At 37.2% G+C, this 14,954-nt stretch overlaps 1 protein-coding gene across 2 annotated transcripts; it reads left to right on the top strand.

The window, feature by feature from the left end:
- Nucleotides 1–1,523: 1,523 nt before the first annotated feature.
- POK2 (phragmoplast orienting kinesin 2) lies at nt 1,524–14,904 on the top strand. Of its 2 annotated transcripts, XM_048124344.2 has the most exons (37): nt 1,524–1,752; nt 1,870–2,545; nt 2,654–2,809; nt 2,878–2,961; nt 3,122–3,241; nt 3,340–3,453; nt 3,538–3,630; nt 3,770–3,930; nt 4,021–4,095; nt 4,194–4,281; nt 4,365–4,423; nt 4,565–4,628; nt 4,725–4,790; nt 4,879–5,061; nt 5,492–5,596; nt 5,685–5,920; nt 6,009–6,078; nt 6,160–6,213; nt 6,361–6,396; nt 6,482–6,561; nt 6,647–6,728; nt 6,908–8,617; nt 8,706–9,098; nt 9,402–11,888; nt 11,983–12,212; nt 12,297–12,384; nt 12,491–12,565; nt 12,655–12,885; nt 12,980–13,078; nt 13,241–13,315; nt 13,384–13,442; nt 13,519–13,630; nt 13,720–13,830; nt 13,947–14,117; nt 14,219–14,284; nt 14,386–14,505; nt 14,632–14,904. In XM_048124344.2, the coding sequence occupies exons 2-37, from the start codon at nt 1,871–1,873 to the stop codon at nt 14,776–14,778; spliced, it is 8,775 nt and encodes a 2,924-aa protein (XP_047980301.2). In that variant the 5' UTR covers nt 1,524–1,752; nt 1,870; the 3' UTR covers nt 14,779–14,904. The 2 variants fall into 2 exon arrangements, with proteins under 2 accessions (XP_047980301.2, XP_047980300.2); XM_048124343.2 differs by having other exon boundaries at nt 1,524–2,545.
- The last annotated feature ends 50 nt before the right edge of the window (nt 14,905–14,954 follow it).

Below are 14,954 nucleotides of genomic sequence, written 5' to 3'. Positions count from 1 at the left end.
ATATTATTGATTTTTTATTTTTTTTTTAAAGGTGGGGTGAGGTGGCGGTCGACCCACCCCACCGATAAACATAGTCTTATGATCGCCACTTAAGAAAGTCTCGCAGCATGTCATTCTACTATAACATGAGACCAATACAATTCTACTAGGAGTATAAAAGGTAGTAAGAAATTGAAAATGGATATAACATGAGACCAATGTATGAGAAATGCAATAACAAATTATTGCATTTATAATCTTTTTCAACCTTTGAAATTGCATTCAATTAACAATCCTTTAGTATTGAACTGCATATAGGTACAGGCATGTAACCTTCTAGAAGCCTGTATGATGTTTAAAATTTCAAATTTGCCTTTGTAGCAAATAGGTGACTTTTTTTCATACTCGAGTAAGGTAAATAGTCACTTGACTTTTGTGTTGCAAAGTTAATACTCCATGATTATAATATAGTTTGACCTATTACAACTTACAAGCCATATTGGTTATACTGTCTTGATTAATAATATCTCTTTGTTCAGATTGTATTGATAAAATAGGAGTGTTTGTATACAATAAACAAACATATAGTATCTGATTTTAAAGTTTGAGCCAATAAGGAAAATATTTAATTTGCTATCTTGAATAGTGTAGACTTCTATATATTGTATTAAGCATTACTATATCTTAATATATGAAATGACAGATATAAATGTCCTTCTTTATTCAATGAACACAAATTTATGATTTTTTTTTAAGTTAATATTTTTATTTTCAAACTAGAGTATAAAGCGGGGATTAAATAAATATAGACTAAAGTCCAATTATGGTCCCTTACATTTGTCTTAAAATTCTTTTTGACCCCTTATATTAAGTTTGTGATCTTTTGGTCCATAACACACTGTTTTGGTACTTTTTAGTCCCAAACATATTGTTTTGGTCTAAAATATCTATTTTTTTTGTTAAAATTAACAGTCAAAATGTTTGATCAATTTAATAACTTTATCATAATGTAGGACTAAAGTCCAATTTTGATCCCGTATGTTTTCATAAAATTCTTTTCGGGTCTCATACATTGAGTTTGTGACCTTGTTTGGGACCAAAATGTACCAAAACAATATTTTAGGGACCAAAATGTCACAAACTTAATGCATGAGACCAAAAAGAATTTTAGAGCAAATGTACTGGACCAAAATTAGACTTTAATCATAAATATATAAAAGCATACATCTTTTCAGTTATTTATGACTTTTTATTTATGAATTATTGGGAATATGATTTAAATTGATAATTCAAATTCGAACAAGAAAGGGTCCACAGCTCGACAAAATTTAAAATTAGTAGCCGTTTATAATAACATAATTAAATAATTTAACATTCACACCTTTGCCGTCTTTCCGAATATACCCCAATTCAAATTCAAAACCCCAGAGCGCGATCTCATCTCAGCCGTTCATCGTTGCCCCTTTTGCGTTTTCGATCTCATCCTAGCCGTCCATCTTAGCTCCTCCTTACAAAATTTGAATTTTCCCAACAGTAGTCGCTCACTGAGAGAGAGATCCCCACTCGAGAGAGAGAGAGAGAGAATTCTGCATTTGTATCTAATTCAAATGGGATGAAATTAGTAGTGGTGAATTTGAATCGATACTTTCTCTAGGAGCAATCACTAATCTCAGCAGGAAACAGATTTCTTCATCTCTCTCTCATCTCACACCCAGAAGAAACAATTACAACCTTTCACCGTGCTGGAATCCTTTTCCTCACTTCCTCTGCCAGGTTGGATTCGCCGCTCAATTTTAATTTGAATTGAAATGTTCAATTTGAGCTTTTAGTATAATAGAGCGCTTATTCCTGCCCTAGTTTTATCGTTTTTCTCTGTGGGGGTTACGGTAGAATGTTGAGGGACTTCAAATTCTTGCGCCGCAATCCGGCCAAGAACGCTAATGCAGAGGAAGTCGAGAATGTGCCTCCGAATTCTAGGGATTCGGTGAACCCTCAGATAAGCACAGAACCCTCACGGCCCCCTTTCAATGCAATTCCGGAGACACGGATCCCGAAGAGCGTGCCAGATCAGGATATCAACAGGCCTACTCGAGCTGACCGAACTCCAGCAAAGGCAAAACGGAAATATTCAGATACATCGATGCCCCTCCGCACACCAGAGAAATATGGGGCAATGTCGAGAACTCGGTACAATTGGGCTCAGAAGAGTGAGAATCCATCAAATGATGCTGCTGTGGAGCTGAAGGAGGATGGCCGAGTAGCATCAAATGCGAATACTCCATGTTCTACGAGGACAGGTGCCAGAGGTACCTTGAGTTATTCAGAGTGTAATTCCCTTCAGTCCACGCCTACTAAGAGCGTGAGCAAGCCTCCAAATCCGGGTTTTTCTATGCCTAGTGGTTCTAGGACAGTATGCAGCAACATGAGTGCCAGGATGGGTAACTATGCTGCATTGTCTAAAGGGATCCCGAGCTCTTGTAACACAACAACTGCTGTTAACACTGTCGAAGTCCCTTATTTCGAGCTCAAAGAAGATCCTTCATTCTGGATGGAACACAATGTGCAAGTAAGTTACTTCTCTTTCCAGTTGTGTTGTTGAAGAATGCTTGTCAATTGATATTCTGCCTAATTTCATGCTACTGATTGATTATCTTCTAAAAATTTGAATCTTCAGGTCTTGATTCGTGTACGGCCACTGAATAACATGGAGAAAAGCAGTTTTGGTTTCAGTAGATGCTTGAAGCAGGAGACTGCACAAAGCATAACCTGGATCGGGCAGCCTGAGACGCGGTTTATGTTTGATCATGTAGCATGTGAAGGAATTGACCAGGTTTATAATTGATTGATTACAAATGAATTTGGTGATGGAAATGGTTGACTAATGCTTTTTATATGCAGGAAACACTTTTTAGGATGGTTGGCTTGCCCATGGTAGAGAATTGCTTGTCTGGGTACAATAGCTGCATGTTTGCATACGGACAGGTAATGCTTTAACATACACATTTCTGTTTCTGATGGTCCGGTCTGTGAGTCTGTCTACTTTCTTGAATCATTTGCTGCCAAACTATGCTTCTGGTTGAACTGTATCAAATATTGTTCTCTTACTCAGTATTAGTTCTCACTATAATATTTCTACATGTAGACGGGTAGTGGGAAGACTCATACAATGCTAGGCGAGATTGATGACCTTGAAATCAAGCCTAGCACCAACCGGGGAATGACGCCTCGCATATTTGAATTCTTATTTGCCAGGATTAGAGCGGTAACCATGATTGTTTTACTTTATTTGTTTTGATGTTTTGGTGTGTGTGAAAGTTGCTTCCTGATACAAGAAATTGAAATGATGCCTTCTCATTATAGGAAGAAGAAAGCCGTAGAGATGAGCAACTAAAGTACATTTGCAAATGCTCTTTTCTTGAGATTTACAATGAACAAATCACTGACCTTCTTGATCCTTCATCCTCAAATTTAATGGTACTTCCACTCTCCAATAGGTTGATTTCCCCGTGTGATATTATACGAATGTAGTTGGTAATGACTTTTTTTCTTTTGTATAAGTTACGCGAGGACATGAAAAAAGGCGTGTATGTTGAAAATCTATCAGAATTTGAAGTCCACACGGTCGGAGACATTCTGCAGCTTTTGACTCAGGTAATCATATACTCCTAGTATTATTTTATGCCTTTTAATTTGTTATGTTTCACACTTTCTTTAAGGATGTATACTTGCATCCTCATGAATGCTTTCTGCAGCATGTAATTAGGAATTAATTTTCGTGTCTATGTCTCAGGGTGCATCAAATAGGAGAGTTGCTGCGACAAACATGAACAGAGAAAGCAGCCGTTCACACAGTGTTTTTACATGTGTGATTGAAAGTAAGTGGGAGAAGGACTCTGCGACCAACTTCCGTTTCGCCAGGCTGAATCTCGTTGATCTTGCTGGTTCTGAAAGGTATCAAGTATTTTTTTTAACTGAATGTTGGTGGAGTAATGAATTCTGGCTCAAAACTGTATATCATTTTAATGTTGCGATTCCCAACAGGCAAAAGTCCTCCGGTGCTGAGGGAGAGCGCCTGAAAGAAGCTGCAAGTATCAATAAATCATTGTCAACGCTAGGGTATTATACTGTTTTTGAGCATGTTAAAATAGGATATTTCTGTTTTTTTTCGTCTTCCTTTTGCTTTGACATGGATGAATATTCTTCTTGCTTTTCAGCCACGTGATTATGGTCTTAGTGGATGTAGCACATGGAAGACCAAGACATGTTCCTTATAGAGATTCAAGATTGACATTTCTCCTCCAGGTGAAGAATTAGTTTGTATTTTCTAATTATCACAAAGCGTACAAAATATTCTCCTATGGTTCTTAACTGAAATGGAATAACAGGACTCTCTTGGCGGAAACTCAAAAACAATGATAATAGCTAATGTCAGCCCATCTATCTGGTAAAATATCAACTTTCTGGAGTTACCATTTTCCTTGTTTACATATCTCGAGAAGCATTTGTGTGTTGGTTACTTGGTTTAAATTTTCAATTGTCCCTTTCTTTTGTCTGCTATGAATCTTAAATCTCAATTCATCTACAGCTCTGCAGCTGAAACCTTGAATACATTGAAGTTCGCTCAACGAGCAAAACTGATTCAGAACAATGTAAGCTTCTTTGCACCCACAGAAAAAAGTAGGTCACTTTGGACGTTAATGAATAATGCTTATACATGCTGTTTCGGCATATTTTTCATGATACAGGCTATCATCAATGAAGATTTATCTGGAGATGTTGTAGCTTTGAAACATCAGATACTATTGTTGAAGGTCAAACTAGCTTCATATGGTTTCAACTGTACAGAAATCAGTCTGACAATTTTTTTTACAACTAAACTTATAATTTTTCATTTAACAGGAGGAACTGTCTGCCCTCAAACGTGAAAGGGTAAATCGTTCACTGTTGTTTAGCCCTGCCAATGATCTAGACTCAAAAATCAATGAAGAGGATGATTCAAATGGAGGAGGAATTTCACAGACACACATGGGAAATTTACTTGGAAATGAATCTGAGGGAGTTATCAGAGTATCTAGTAAACAGGTTAGAAGTGCCTCACTATCTTGCAAAAGAATGTATTGTCCCTTTCAGAATTCCGGAACTAAGTTTAAGGATATGAATTAGCATAAGTTTTGTATTTGACACATGTTCTTGTGGAATCATTAACTTGTCTCACATGTCTTAAGTGCACTAAATCATGTTCTATACCCCTGATTTCAAGAGTTATGCAAGACAACAATGCCCATTGCAACCTTTCTCCAGATGATATCTCTTTTTAGATTGAATAGATTTGTCACAATGGTCTGGAACTTTTTAACTTTTATACTATGTTGGTTTTGAATTTGCTTCTTTTTTCCTTAATCTCTGACATTAGTATCAGATATCAATGTTGATGCTCATGATTCTGTTTCTTCAGTCTGTGTACGCTTATGCATAACTGATGCTCTCCAACTCCTTGTCGTTTTTGTTACAGTTAAAATCCTTGGAAACTACACTTGCTGGTTCCCTAAGGAGGGAAAGGATGGCAGAAACATCAGTAACTCAATATGAAGCTGAGATTGAGCAGTTGAACCGCCTTGTATATTTCACCCCTCTTTTTGTGCTTCAACTAGCATCAGTTTAAAAGAGTGTAAACTGATTAATTTCTTTAACACATTGCTTTTCAGGTTAGTCAAAGGGAAGAGGACACTAGGTGCACAAAAATGATGTTAAAGTTTAGAGAAGACAAAATTCAAAGAATGGAGTCTCTTGTTGGTGGTTTGATGTCAGCAGATGACTATTTAAGGGAAGAAAACAATGCACTTTCTGAAGAAATTCAGCTCCTGCAGTCAAGACTTGACAAAAATCCTGAAGTCACACGATTTGCAGCTGAAAATATTAGGCTTTTAGATCAAGTTCGGCAGTACGTGCTGCTAATCACTATGTCTTATTAGGTTATTTTAAACACTTGTTTCATTTCATATATGAAAATTCTGTTGTGGATCATCCAGGTTTCAAGATTTTTACGGAGAAGGGGAGAGAGAAATGCTGATAAATGAAGTATCTGAACTACGAAATCAGGTATATTTACTACAAAACTGTCTCATGTCTTATACTTCTGAAAGAGTAACCTCTAATAACTGATTTTATTTTTGATGACAGCTTGCATTCTTCCTCGATGGTAATCTCAAGCAATCTAATCACCTCAAAGTGAAGGTGACATGCCGCGAACCTCTCTCTATAAATCTTGTTTTCAAGCTCAAGCTAGTTTATAACTAAGATTGAGTGAATCGGTTCTTCGAAAACCATTTTTAAGTAAAATTCTTCAGAAACCTTAATATTGTTGTTTCTATTCTGCAACAGGATTCAAATAACGAAAATGGCTTGCTTCAAGAGGAGGTTTGTCTTCTCTTATATCTAACATTAAGCTTATGCTTTAAAGTTTACCATAAATCATGCTCCTTAATATAAATTTGTCTTACAGTTACAGAAAACTCTTTCTGACCTAAATGAAAGCAAGATCAAGCTTAACAGTATCCTGGAAGAAAATACCAAGCTCCATAGGTGACTCATTAGACTCATATCTAGATTTCCTCTAGCCATTATGATCTCACTTCTTAAGTCATGTTCTTATGCTAATCTGTTGCAGAGAAATTGAAGAGTTGCGCGCTTCATCAAATGCTGAAATTATTTATTCCCAAGAACATGATTGCAGCACAGAAGTTATTAAGGTACTGTAACAGGATGCCAATATTAGTGTAACTAAGATAAAGAACAGTAATAACAAAGAATCTTCCTTTTATATCGATGTTTCATTAGGTGATCTAATTGGCATTGCTCAAATATGAATCTACCTCAGTAGTGAAGCTACATTTCAGTTATTTAATTAACATACGTGTCTTTATTTCAGGAACCCATAGTAGAAGTTCCTCTTTCTTCTGATCAGGAAACAAGGACCAACGGGAGAGAGAAAGATGGAACAACATGTCGGAGTCTCCGGATGAGTGCAGAAGGCATCATGGATTTACAACTGGAGCTGGATATTCTGAAAATCATTCTAGAAGAGGAGAGGCTGTACCATTCAGAACAAGTGGAAACAGCCAAATCTCTATACCAAGAACTACAGTTCTCAAAGGAAATGGTTGCCTCAGTCACTAAAGATTATGAAAAACTGCAGGAAGAGCTCAATACTGCAAAAATGGTTGTTGAAGCTCTTGAGTCTGAACAAATTCAGTCCATTAATGAGATAGAAGATCTCAGAAGCAATAATGAGCGTTTTGAAGAAAAGTTAAAGGAGAAGGAGCTTGAAATTTCTTATTTAAAGAATCAAGCATCTAGTAAAGAGCTCAATGATCTCTCATTGTATAAGTCTTCAGAGAAGGATGTCTCTCCTTTAGAACTGAAGTTGAAGAAGATGCATGCATCTCTTGAAATGGCTAAGAGAATGAATGCTATGTATCAAAATGATCTTACATATCAAGCGTCTGATCAGGACGAAATGGAGGAAGTTCGAAAGCAAGTAGAGGGGGAAACTGCACAGGTGATTGTTTGCTTGCAAGAAGAACTTTCTGGCCTTCAACAGGAAGTCCATGAGAGTAAAATGAAGGAGATGGAAACAAGTGACAGGTTTGCCCAACTTCAAACTGAAATGCAGATTATGGAGGAAAATTTACGTTCAAGGAATGAAGACAATGCAAAATATTCTGAATTGCTTGAAGACAAAGAAAAGCAATTGAGAATACTGACTGAAGAATGGAATTCAGTTACCGGTGAAATTGAAGGTATTCTCGCTGATGGGAGTGCAGCTCTTAATGATGCATCTGACCAGACTGATCTTATCTCCAGATCATTCCATCATAAAAGAAGTTTGATCTTTCAACAGTTTGGAAGAATAAAACAATATGTATTTGAAAAGGAGTTACTTATTACCGAGCTTAATCAATTTTTAAAGGATGCAGTTGACAGAAAAGATGACTTGGAGCGCATGCTGAGGTCTCTTAGAGGGGCAACAGTGGTTATGACTGAGGCTCATCAGAAAGAGTGCAGCGAGAAGGATAAAGAAATTCTCTTTTTAACATCCGACTTAAATAATAAGACATCCACTGTGGCAGATCTCCGGAACATAATTAAGCATGGAGAGGATCAGCTCAAAACAGCATCATCTTGTGCAACAGCTGCTTTGGTTATTGTGAACAGATTGTCGGAGTTGAACTCTAACTATCACAATGCGCTGCAAGATAAGGAGCTTCAGATTCGAGAGTTTGAAGAAGCCATGACCAGAAAAGATTCATATCTCCAAAATCAGGCTTTAGTAGTAGATGAAGCAAATGGATTGACTTGCTCTCTCCAAAAGAAACTAGAATCATCAGAGGAATATTGTGCAAAACTGACTCTTGAACTCTCTGAAGAACGAAAATTGAGGGAAAATCTAGAGGTAAATCTGGAAAAGAATGAAGAACATAAAATTTCTGAAGCCAGGGAACAACTTCAGGAACTACATTCTGGGGTCTCATCACTAAAGTTATGGATGAATCAGTATGAAATTCAGAGTGGATCTCCTCAGAAAGATAAAGAATCAGGGATGCCTATCTGTTCTGCTAGTGATGCATGTGAATCTCGGGTATGTAAATGTTGATATTATTCAAATTTCCCATAGAGCCTCAACTTTTTTTTTTAATCTCTAACTGACTAGTTTCATATTGCTGCAGACAGGTACAAGAATAGTGCAAGATATCAATGATGTAAGGTCTGGTAATAATGGTGGTGTGGAAACTGAGTCTGAAATTACTTTGCATAGCTCAATCGGGAGCGATCCTGCTATAATTCTCTTGAAGAAAGAGATAAAATGTGCCCTTAAAAGTTTAAAAGAAGTGCAAGCCCAGATGGATAAAATGCAATCTGAAAAAGAAGAAATTTTGGCGTCTGAAAGATGTAATCAGAAGAGCATTGAGTCTCTTCTAAATCAGACAATTGTCTTTAGAGACGCAATAAATAATTTTGAAGGTGTATTTGAGCTCAAAGTAAGTGCTGTAGATGGTAAGATACGGAGAATGGAAGAAGCAGTACAAGAATCTTTTGATTCATGGTTCCGGCAAACAGAGGTAGGATGTTTAGTTCATAGTCTATGTTTTCAGAGTTTATATGCACTGTGATTATCATGCTTCTCTAGTGTTTTTTCTGCTTTGTGAATATCTGTATATCACAATCCATCATACTTTAACAATCTCACAGCACTTCAGTAACATCTAAGCAGTGACTATGAGTCTATTGACTGAATTTAAGGGAAAATCTATTATAAATAGAACAAATAGTCTTTCTACTAATGGCACCACATGTATGATTATATATTATGGACTCACAGCCTCTTCCACAGTTCCACTAAGTCTTTGGATCCCATTTTGCAGTTACTGGAAGATGAGCTTGATGATGCTAAACTCATTGCTGCTCAGAAAACCATTGAAGCTTCATGCATTCTTAAGAAATTTGAAGAGGTCCAGGACACAGTGAAAGAAGCAGACATAATGATAAATGAGTTGGTGATAGCTAATGAAGCCTTGAAGCTTAGTGCTCATGATATAAAAGCAAAGGAAAATGAATTTAGCAATGAGATGATGAAACTCAAGGAAGAAATCCAAACCCTGAAACTGTCCAATAATCTGATGAATCAGAATTATGTGGAACTGGAGAAAAGGTATGACGCTGATTTTGTCATCATGAAGAGGATGATTTCTGAACTTGAGGATGTCATTTTAGAAGTCCAGTCCACTTCGATGGAAGAGTGGATGTCTGTGGCATCAGATTTCCTCAGCATGAAGTATCAAATTCGTGAATCGACTGAATCTATTAGAAAATTGCTAGAGGAGGTCTGGTCAGAGATTATTTCCAAGGATTGTGCTGTATCTGTGTTGCATCTTTGCCACATGGGAATTCTCTTGGAAACTGCGAATGGACTAAATGCAGAAAATGGTCTTCTGCACCATGGTTTATGTGAGTCAAACTCCACTATTTCAGAACTTCGGGAGCACAATGTTAGATCAAGAAGGGAGCTTGAAATGTGCAGAGTTTTGAAAGGCAAGTTGCTATCAGATATCAAGACAGGTTTTGATCGCATATCAAGTAAAGTTGATGAAACTGGGGAAGTCACTCTTAAACTTACCTCTTTCAAAAAAAAGATACAGGATCTGCAGTATCAGGAGGAGGTGATGCTGCAAAGGTCGAATGACATTGGATCCGAACTAACCATGCTAATGAAGGAGCTTGATCTCAGCAACAAACAAGCACTGGCTTCTATTATGGACCAGGAAAAACTACTGAAGGAAAAAGATGAATTACTTCAGTATAAAGAGGAAAATTTCTTGCTAGAATCGTTGGCAAAAGATTTTGAACTTTTAATTCTTTCAGATGAGTTAAAGCAGATATGTCTCCTGAAAGAAGATGCAAACTTTGCTTTAGTTAGTAACCTTGAAGTTCTTGAAAATTTTAAGAAGGAAATAGTGTTTATGAGCTTAGATGCTTCTTTCAGTGAATTGATACTGCATGATAAGGAATCTAGGAATGAAAAATTAGCCGAAGATGTTAGGATGAAGGAATTCGCTATGGAAATATCTTGTAGTCGTATCTCTGAACTTCAGCAGCAAATACGAAATCTACAGAACGATATCTGTCTGCAGGATATGGAATCGCAGAGACTCCAAATTGAGCTGGCAAGGAGAGATGAAGAACATGGCAGAATGAGCTGCCTTGAGAAAGAGAATAAAAGCCTGTTGCTTCATCTAAGCAACTGTAAGGCAGACTATGAAGTACTACATCAAGAATTGGAGGATAGGAAGGTTGAATTTGAAGCTTCAGCTAGAAACACCCACAGCACTGAAGTTGCAAATCTGAGACTACAAGATAATGTTTCAGTGTTGGAGAATACCATTGCCAAGTTGGAGGAAGATCTAACTTTGGCCAGGGTGCAAATCAGAAACCTTGAACTTTCTCAAGATTCTGTTCAAGATGACTTGTGCATTAGAATCCAGGATTTGGAAAGGCAACTGGGTGAAGTCAATGCCTTGAAAGAAGAGCACACACGTTTGAGACGTGAATTGAGCCTCAAAGAGATTAAAGAGTCTGAATGCCTCCATGCTATGAATGGAAGAAGTTTGCAGAATATTGATTTGGCTGAAAATGTAGAAAAAGTAGGCTGCAATATCCTCAATGTAATTAAGGAGAAATTCGTTGAGATAGAAGATATGCTTCAGAAGATAGACCATGAAATGGAGAGGGGAAGCATATTTATCGACCAGTTCCAATATGTGGAGAATCTTTCTAACCAGTTGGATTCTGAAATTCTCGCTCTCCACACAGAGTTGTCTAGAAAGGATGATATTCTCAAGGGGCTGTTATTTGACATGACTTTGCTGCAGGAATCTGCTTCCAACAGTAAAGATGAGAAAGACGACAAAGATGGCCTGCTTGCTTCTCTAAGGGCTTTAGAGAAAGATCTTGAATTAAGGTCGCTTGAACTGGAAGAAGTTGCTGCGGAGCTAGCCAGAATATCTGCTCGTGAACTGGAACTCAAAAAAGAAAATCAGAGAATAAATTCACTATCCCAAGAAAATGCCGAGCTCTTGGCCGTTTCTCAAGATGCCATTGATGCAAGAAATTCCATGGAGAAAGAATTAGGGGAGGCAAGGATCAAAATTGAGAACTTAGAGTTGGAAGTTGCTGAGATGGACGAGGCTCTTGTCAGTCTGAATAAAAATGCTGAATCATTGAAGATCAACTTGGATACTGTCACCAGTCAGAGAGATGAATTGGACAGTAAAGTTTATAATTTGACCACAGAACTTGAGATGGCGCAATCTCTTGCTGAAGAAAATGAAGCAATAGCTACTGAGGCTCGAGAGGTAAAATCTGTCCTCATATCTATTGTCTAAATAGCTGCTGCTCAGGGTACATTTCTCTAATATGTATTGATATGTTTTGGTTTTTTAATGGCAGATAGCTGAATCGCACAAAGTACATGCTGAGGAAAAGGAAGAAGAAGTGAAACTATTAGAACGGTCCATTGAAGAGCTAGAATGTACTATAAATGTACTCGAGCAAAAGGTTGATCTTGTCAAAGGAGAAGCTGAGAGGCAACGATTACAGAGAGAGGAACTTGAGCTAGAGCTTCTTGCTTTTAAAGAACACATGCAGAAAGTCAGAAGCGATGATTCTGATGTAAAAAGGTTTGACCAAAAGTTTTGCTTGAGCCTGTAAAAATTGCTAGTTATTTTAAATCATCACTAAGTATTTAAAGTTAATGTATTCAGATGTCTAGAAGAAAAAGAGAAGAACCTTCAGGAGGCACATAAACGTGTTCAGCTTCTTGAAACTGAAATAGCTGCTCGAGATGCTGAGGTGATTTCCATAATATTTTATATGATTATATACCAAATTTCTGAATTAAATGTATTACTCCTCATAACTTTCGAAATTCTAATTTGATTATACTTCTCCTGGACAGATATCCCAATGTAAAGCTCATATATCCGAGCTAAATTTGCATGCAGAGGCACAGGCTAGTGAATACAAGCAAAAGGTGGGTCTAATTCTCAAAACATGTTTGTTTAAAAGATATAGGAATGTCCTTCCCATAAAGAGGATACTAATATGAAATGATCAAATCAGTTCAAGGCATTGGAAGCTATGGTAGAGCAAGTTAAATCCGAAGTTCCTGCGTCTAGCTCAAGTTCATCATCAAACAAAATGGAGAAAATTCCTTCAAAGCCTAGAGGCTCAGGATCCCCTTTTAAATGCATAGGTTTGGGCTTAGTTCAACAAATCAAATCTGAGAAAGACGAGGAGGGAAGACAACGAATAGAGGAACTTGAGGGTCTAGCTGCAAGCAGACAGAAAGAGGTAGCTTTCCCGGGAATAAACCCCCCTCCCTCAAAACCTAACAACTTTACTTAGTGTTCCTTACCACACCTGAAATACATTTCTTTCTGTCCAGATATTCATGCTTAAGGCAAGACTGGCTGCCACAGAGAGTATGACTCATGATGTGATTCGGGATTTACTCGGTGTAAAAATGAATATGAAGAACTATGCTGTAAGTTTGCATTCTGGCAATCATGAATAAATTGTTCCAAAGTGTGTTGCCTTATCATAAAGGAGAGGATAAATGTGTCTCAGCACAGATTAATTGAACATGTCATGCATAGGGGAGTTGTTGAGACAATGTGAACTCATTAATAATGTTTGTATCTGCCAGAATTTAGTGGATAATCAGCAGATTCACTCATTAATTGAGGATGCTCAACATCATAACGCTGAAGCTGATGTCAAGGTAAATTTTTTCTCAATTTACAGTGTCATGTTTAGAAGATGAATATTTGACTGAGTTACTTTTTTCAGGACCAGGAAGTTGTTAGTCTAAAGCAGCAGATAAATGAGTTCCTTAAAGAGCGTAATGGGTAATGACATATCGAATCACTTATAAGATATATTCTCACTTAGTCGCTAGCTTACACTTGCTTCATCAAAATTTAGATGGCTAGAGGAGATCGAGAGAAAACAGGCTGAACTAATGGCTGCGCATGTTGCATTGGAAAAATTACGACAACATGATCAACGGCTTGCAACTGAAAATGAGATGTTGAAGGTAGAAGCTTTGTTTTGTAATATTACTCAAGAAGGCCAAGTTTCCACATTTCATTAGTTTATTTAATATTCTGCCTGTGGTTTTCTCAGACAGAAAATACTATTCACAAGAAGAGGGTGATGGAACTTGAGGGTGAGATCAAGAAGTTATCAGGCCAGCAAAATATTCAACAGCGCATCCATCACCATGCAAAAATTAAGGCAAGAACTCTTTGACTCTCTTATAAAGTACGAGTAATTGTAATGAAAATCTGAATATACTTACACATTTGCACATATGTACTGAAATATAATGTGAATGTCTGGGAATGTCACAGGAAGAAAACAATTCTCTACGATGTCAAAATGAAGAACTTAGCAACAAGCTGCACAAGACAGAGGCTATTCTTTCACGTGTGAAGGAAGAGCTAGCTCAATTCCGTGTAGCAAATGGAAGAAATGCCTACATTAATTTTGATGAGGAGCAGCTATTGCACAAGAAGTTGAAGGTTAGCATGGAACGCAAAGTTCTATTCAAATGAAGCAAACACAGATACACACACAGATAAAATGGAGCCTATTCTAATACTCAGTTCCTTTCTTGAAACAGGAAACTGATGAGGAGAGGCTTCAATTAGCTCAGAAGTTACTAGGATTGTGTACTTCCGTATTAAAGGTATGATTAATTCTTTGTCTAAAGTTCTAAATCTCTTCCTTTTACCATTGAAGCAAATCCAGCAGCATGATTTACCTCGTTCTTGTGACTTGAAATGGCAGGCTGCTGGAATAACTAGACCAGCTTCTGGGATAGGCATATCTGTGGCTGAAGAAGCACTTGAGAAACTTACAAATAGGGTTGTTGCCCTTGAAATGGAACTTGAAGATGCTAAACTCAAGGTAGGTATTTGTGCCATCTTTGCTGATGGTTTTTGTTAAAGTTCATCTTGTAGTTGGATTTTGCACATCTTTGTTTTATGAATATGGTATGTTCATATTGTATTCCCCTTTTTTTTGTTTCTCTAGGTACGAATCTCAGAGGAAAGAATCAGATTGTCTGAGCTGATGCCACAAACTTCTTCACCAGCAGCAGCAAGCTCAAGGACAGATGAAGCATGCCCAGAAAGAAAGCGAGCATCTCAAACTCCATTTCTTTCTTCCTTTGATCGATGAACTGATACTCGGAATTAGTTAGAGCATTTTGTATTTGTGTCTGTATTTTCTGTAAATAAATATACAAATTTTGTATATTGATCATATTCATACCACATATATGAATATATGTATATCAAGTGATCATTGGCGATCTTGCTCCAAATTCATCATCTTTGGTAAAAGGACAAATTACT

Source organism: Salvia hispanica, chromosome 1, assembly GCF_029641045.1.
Source record: "Salvia hispanica isolate PSC_SH4W2 chromosome 1, Shi_PSC_v1, whole genome shotgun sequence".
Classification (NCBI taxonomy): domain Eukaryota; kingdom Viridiplantae; phylum Streptophyta; class Magnoliopsida; order Lamiales; family Lamiaceae; genus Salvia; species Salvia hispanica.
The sequence above is the reverse complement of the archived record's forward strand: the minus strand, read 5'-3'. Positions and strand labels throughout refer to the sequence as shown.

Excerpts from the sequence above, each read along its gene's own strand:
- POK2 (XM_048124344.2), top strand. The coding sequence starts at position 1,871 with ATGTTGAGGGACTTCAAATTCTTGCGCCGCAATCCGGCCAAGAACGCT. Across the intron at positions 5,597-5,684 it reads TTGAGCAGTTGAACCGCCTT|GTTAGTCAAAGGGAAGAGGA; the intron begins GTATATTTCACC and ends ATTGCTTTTCAG. Across the intron at positions 12,566-12,654 it reads CTAGTGAATACAAGCAAAAG|TTCAAGGCATTGGAAGCTAT; the intron begins GTGGGTCTAATT and ends TGATCAAATCAG.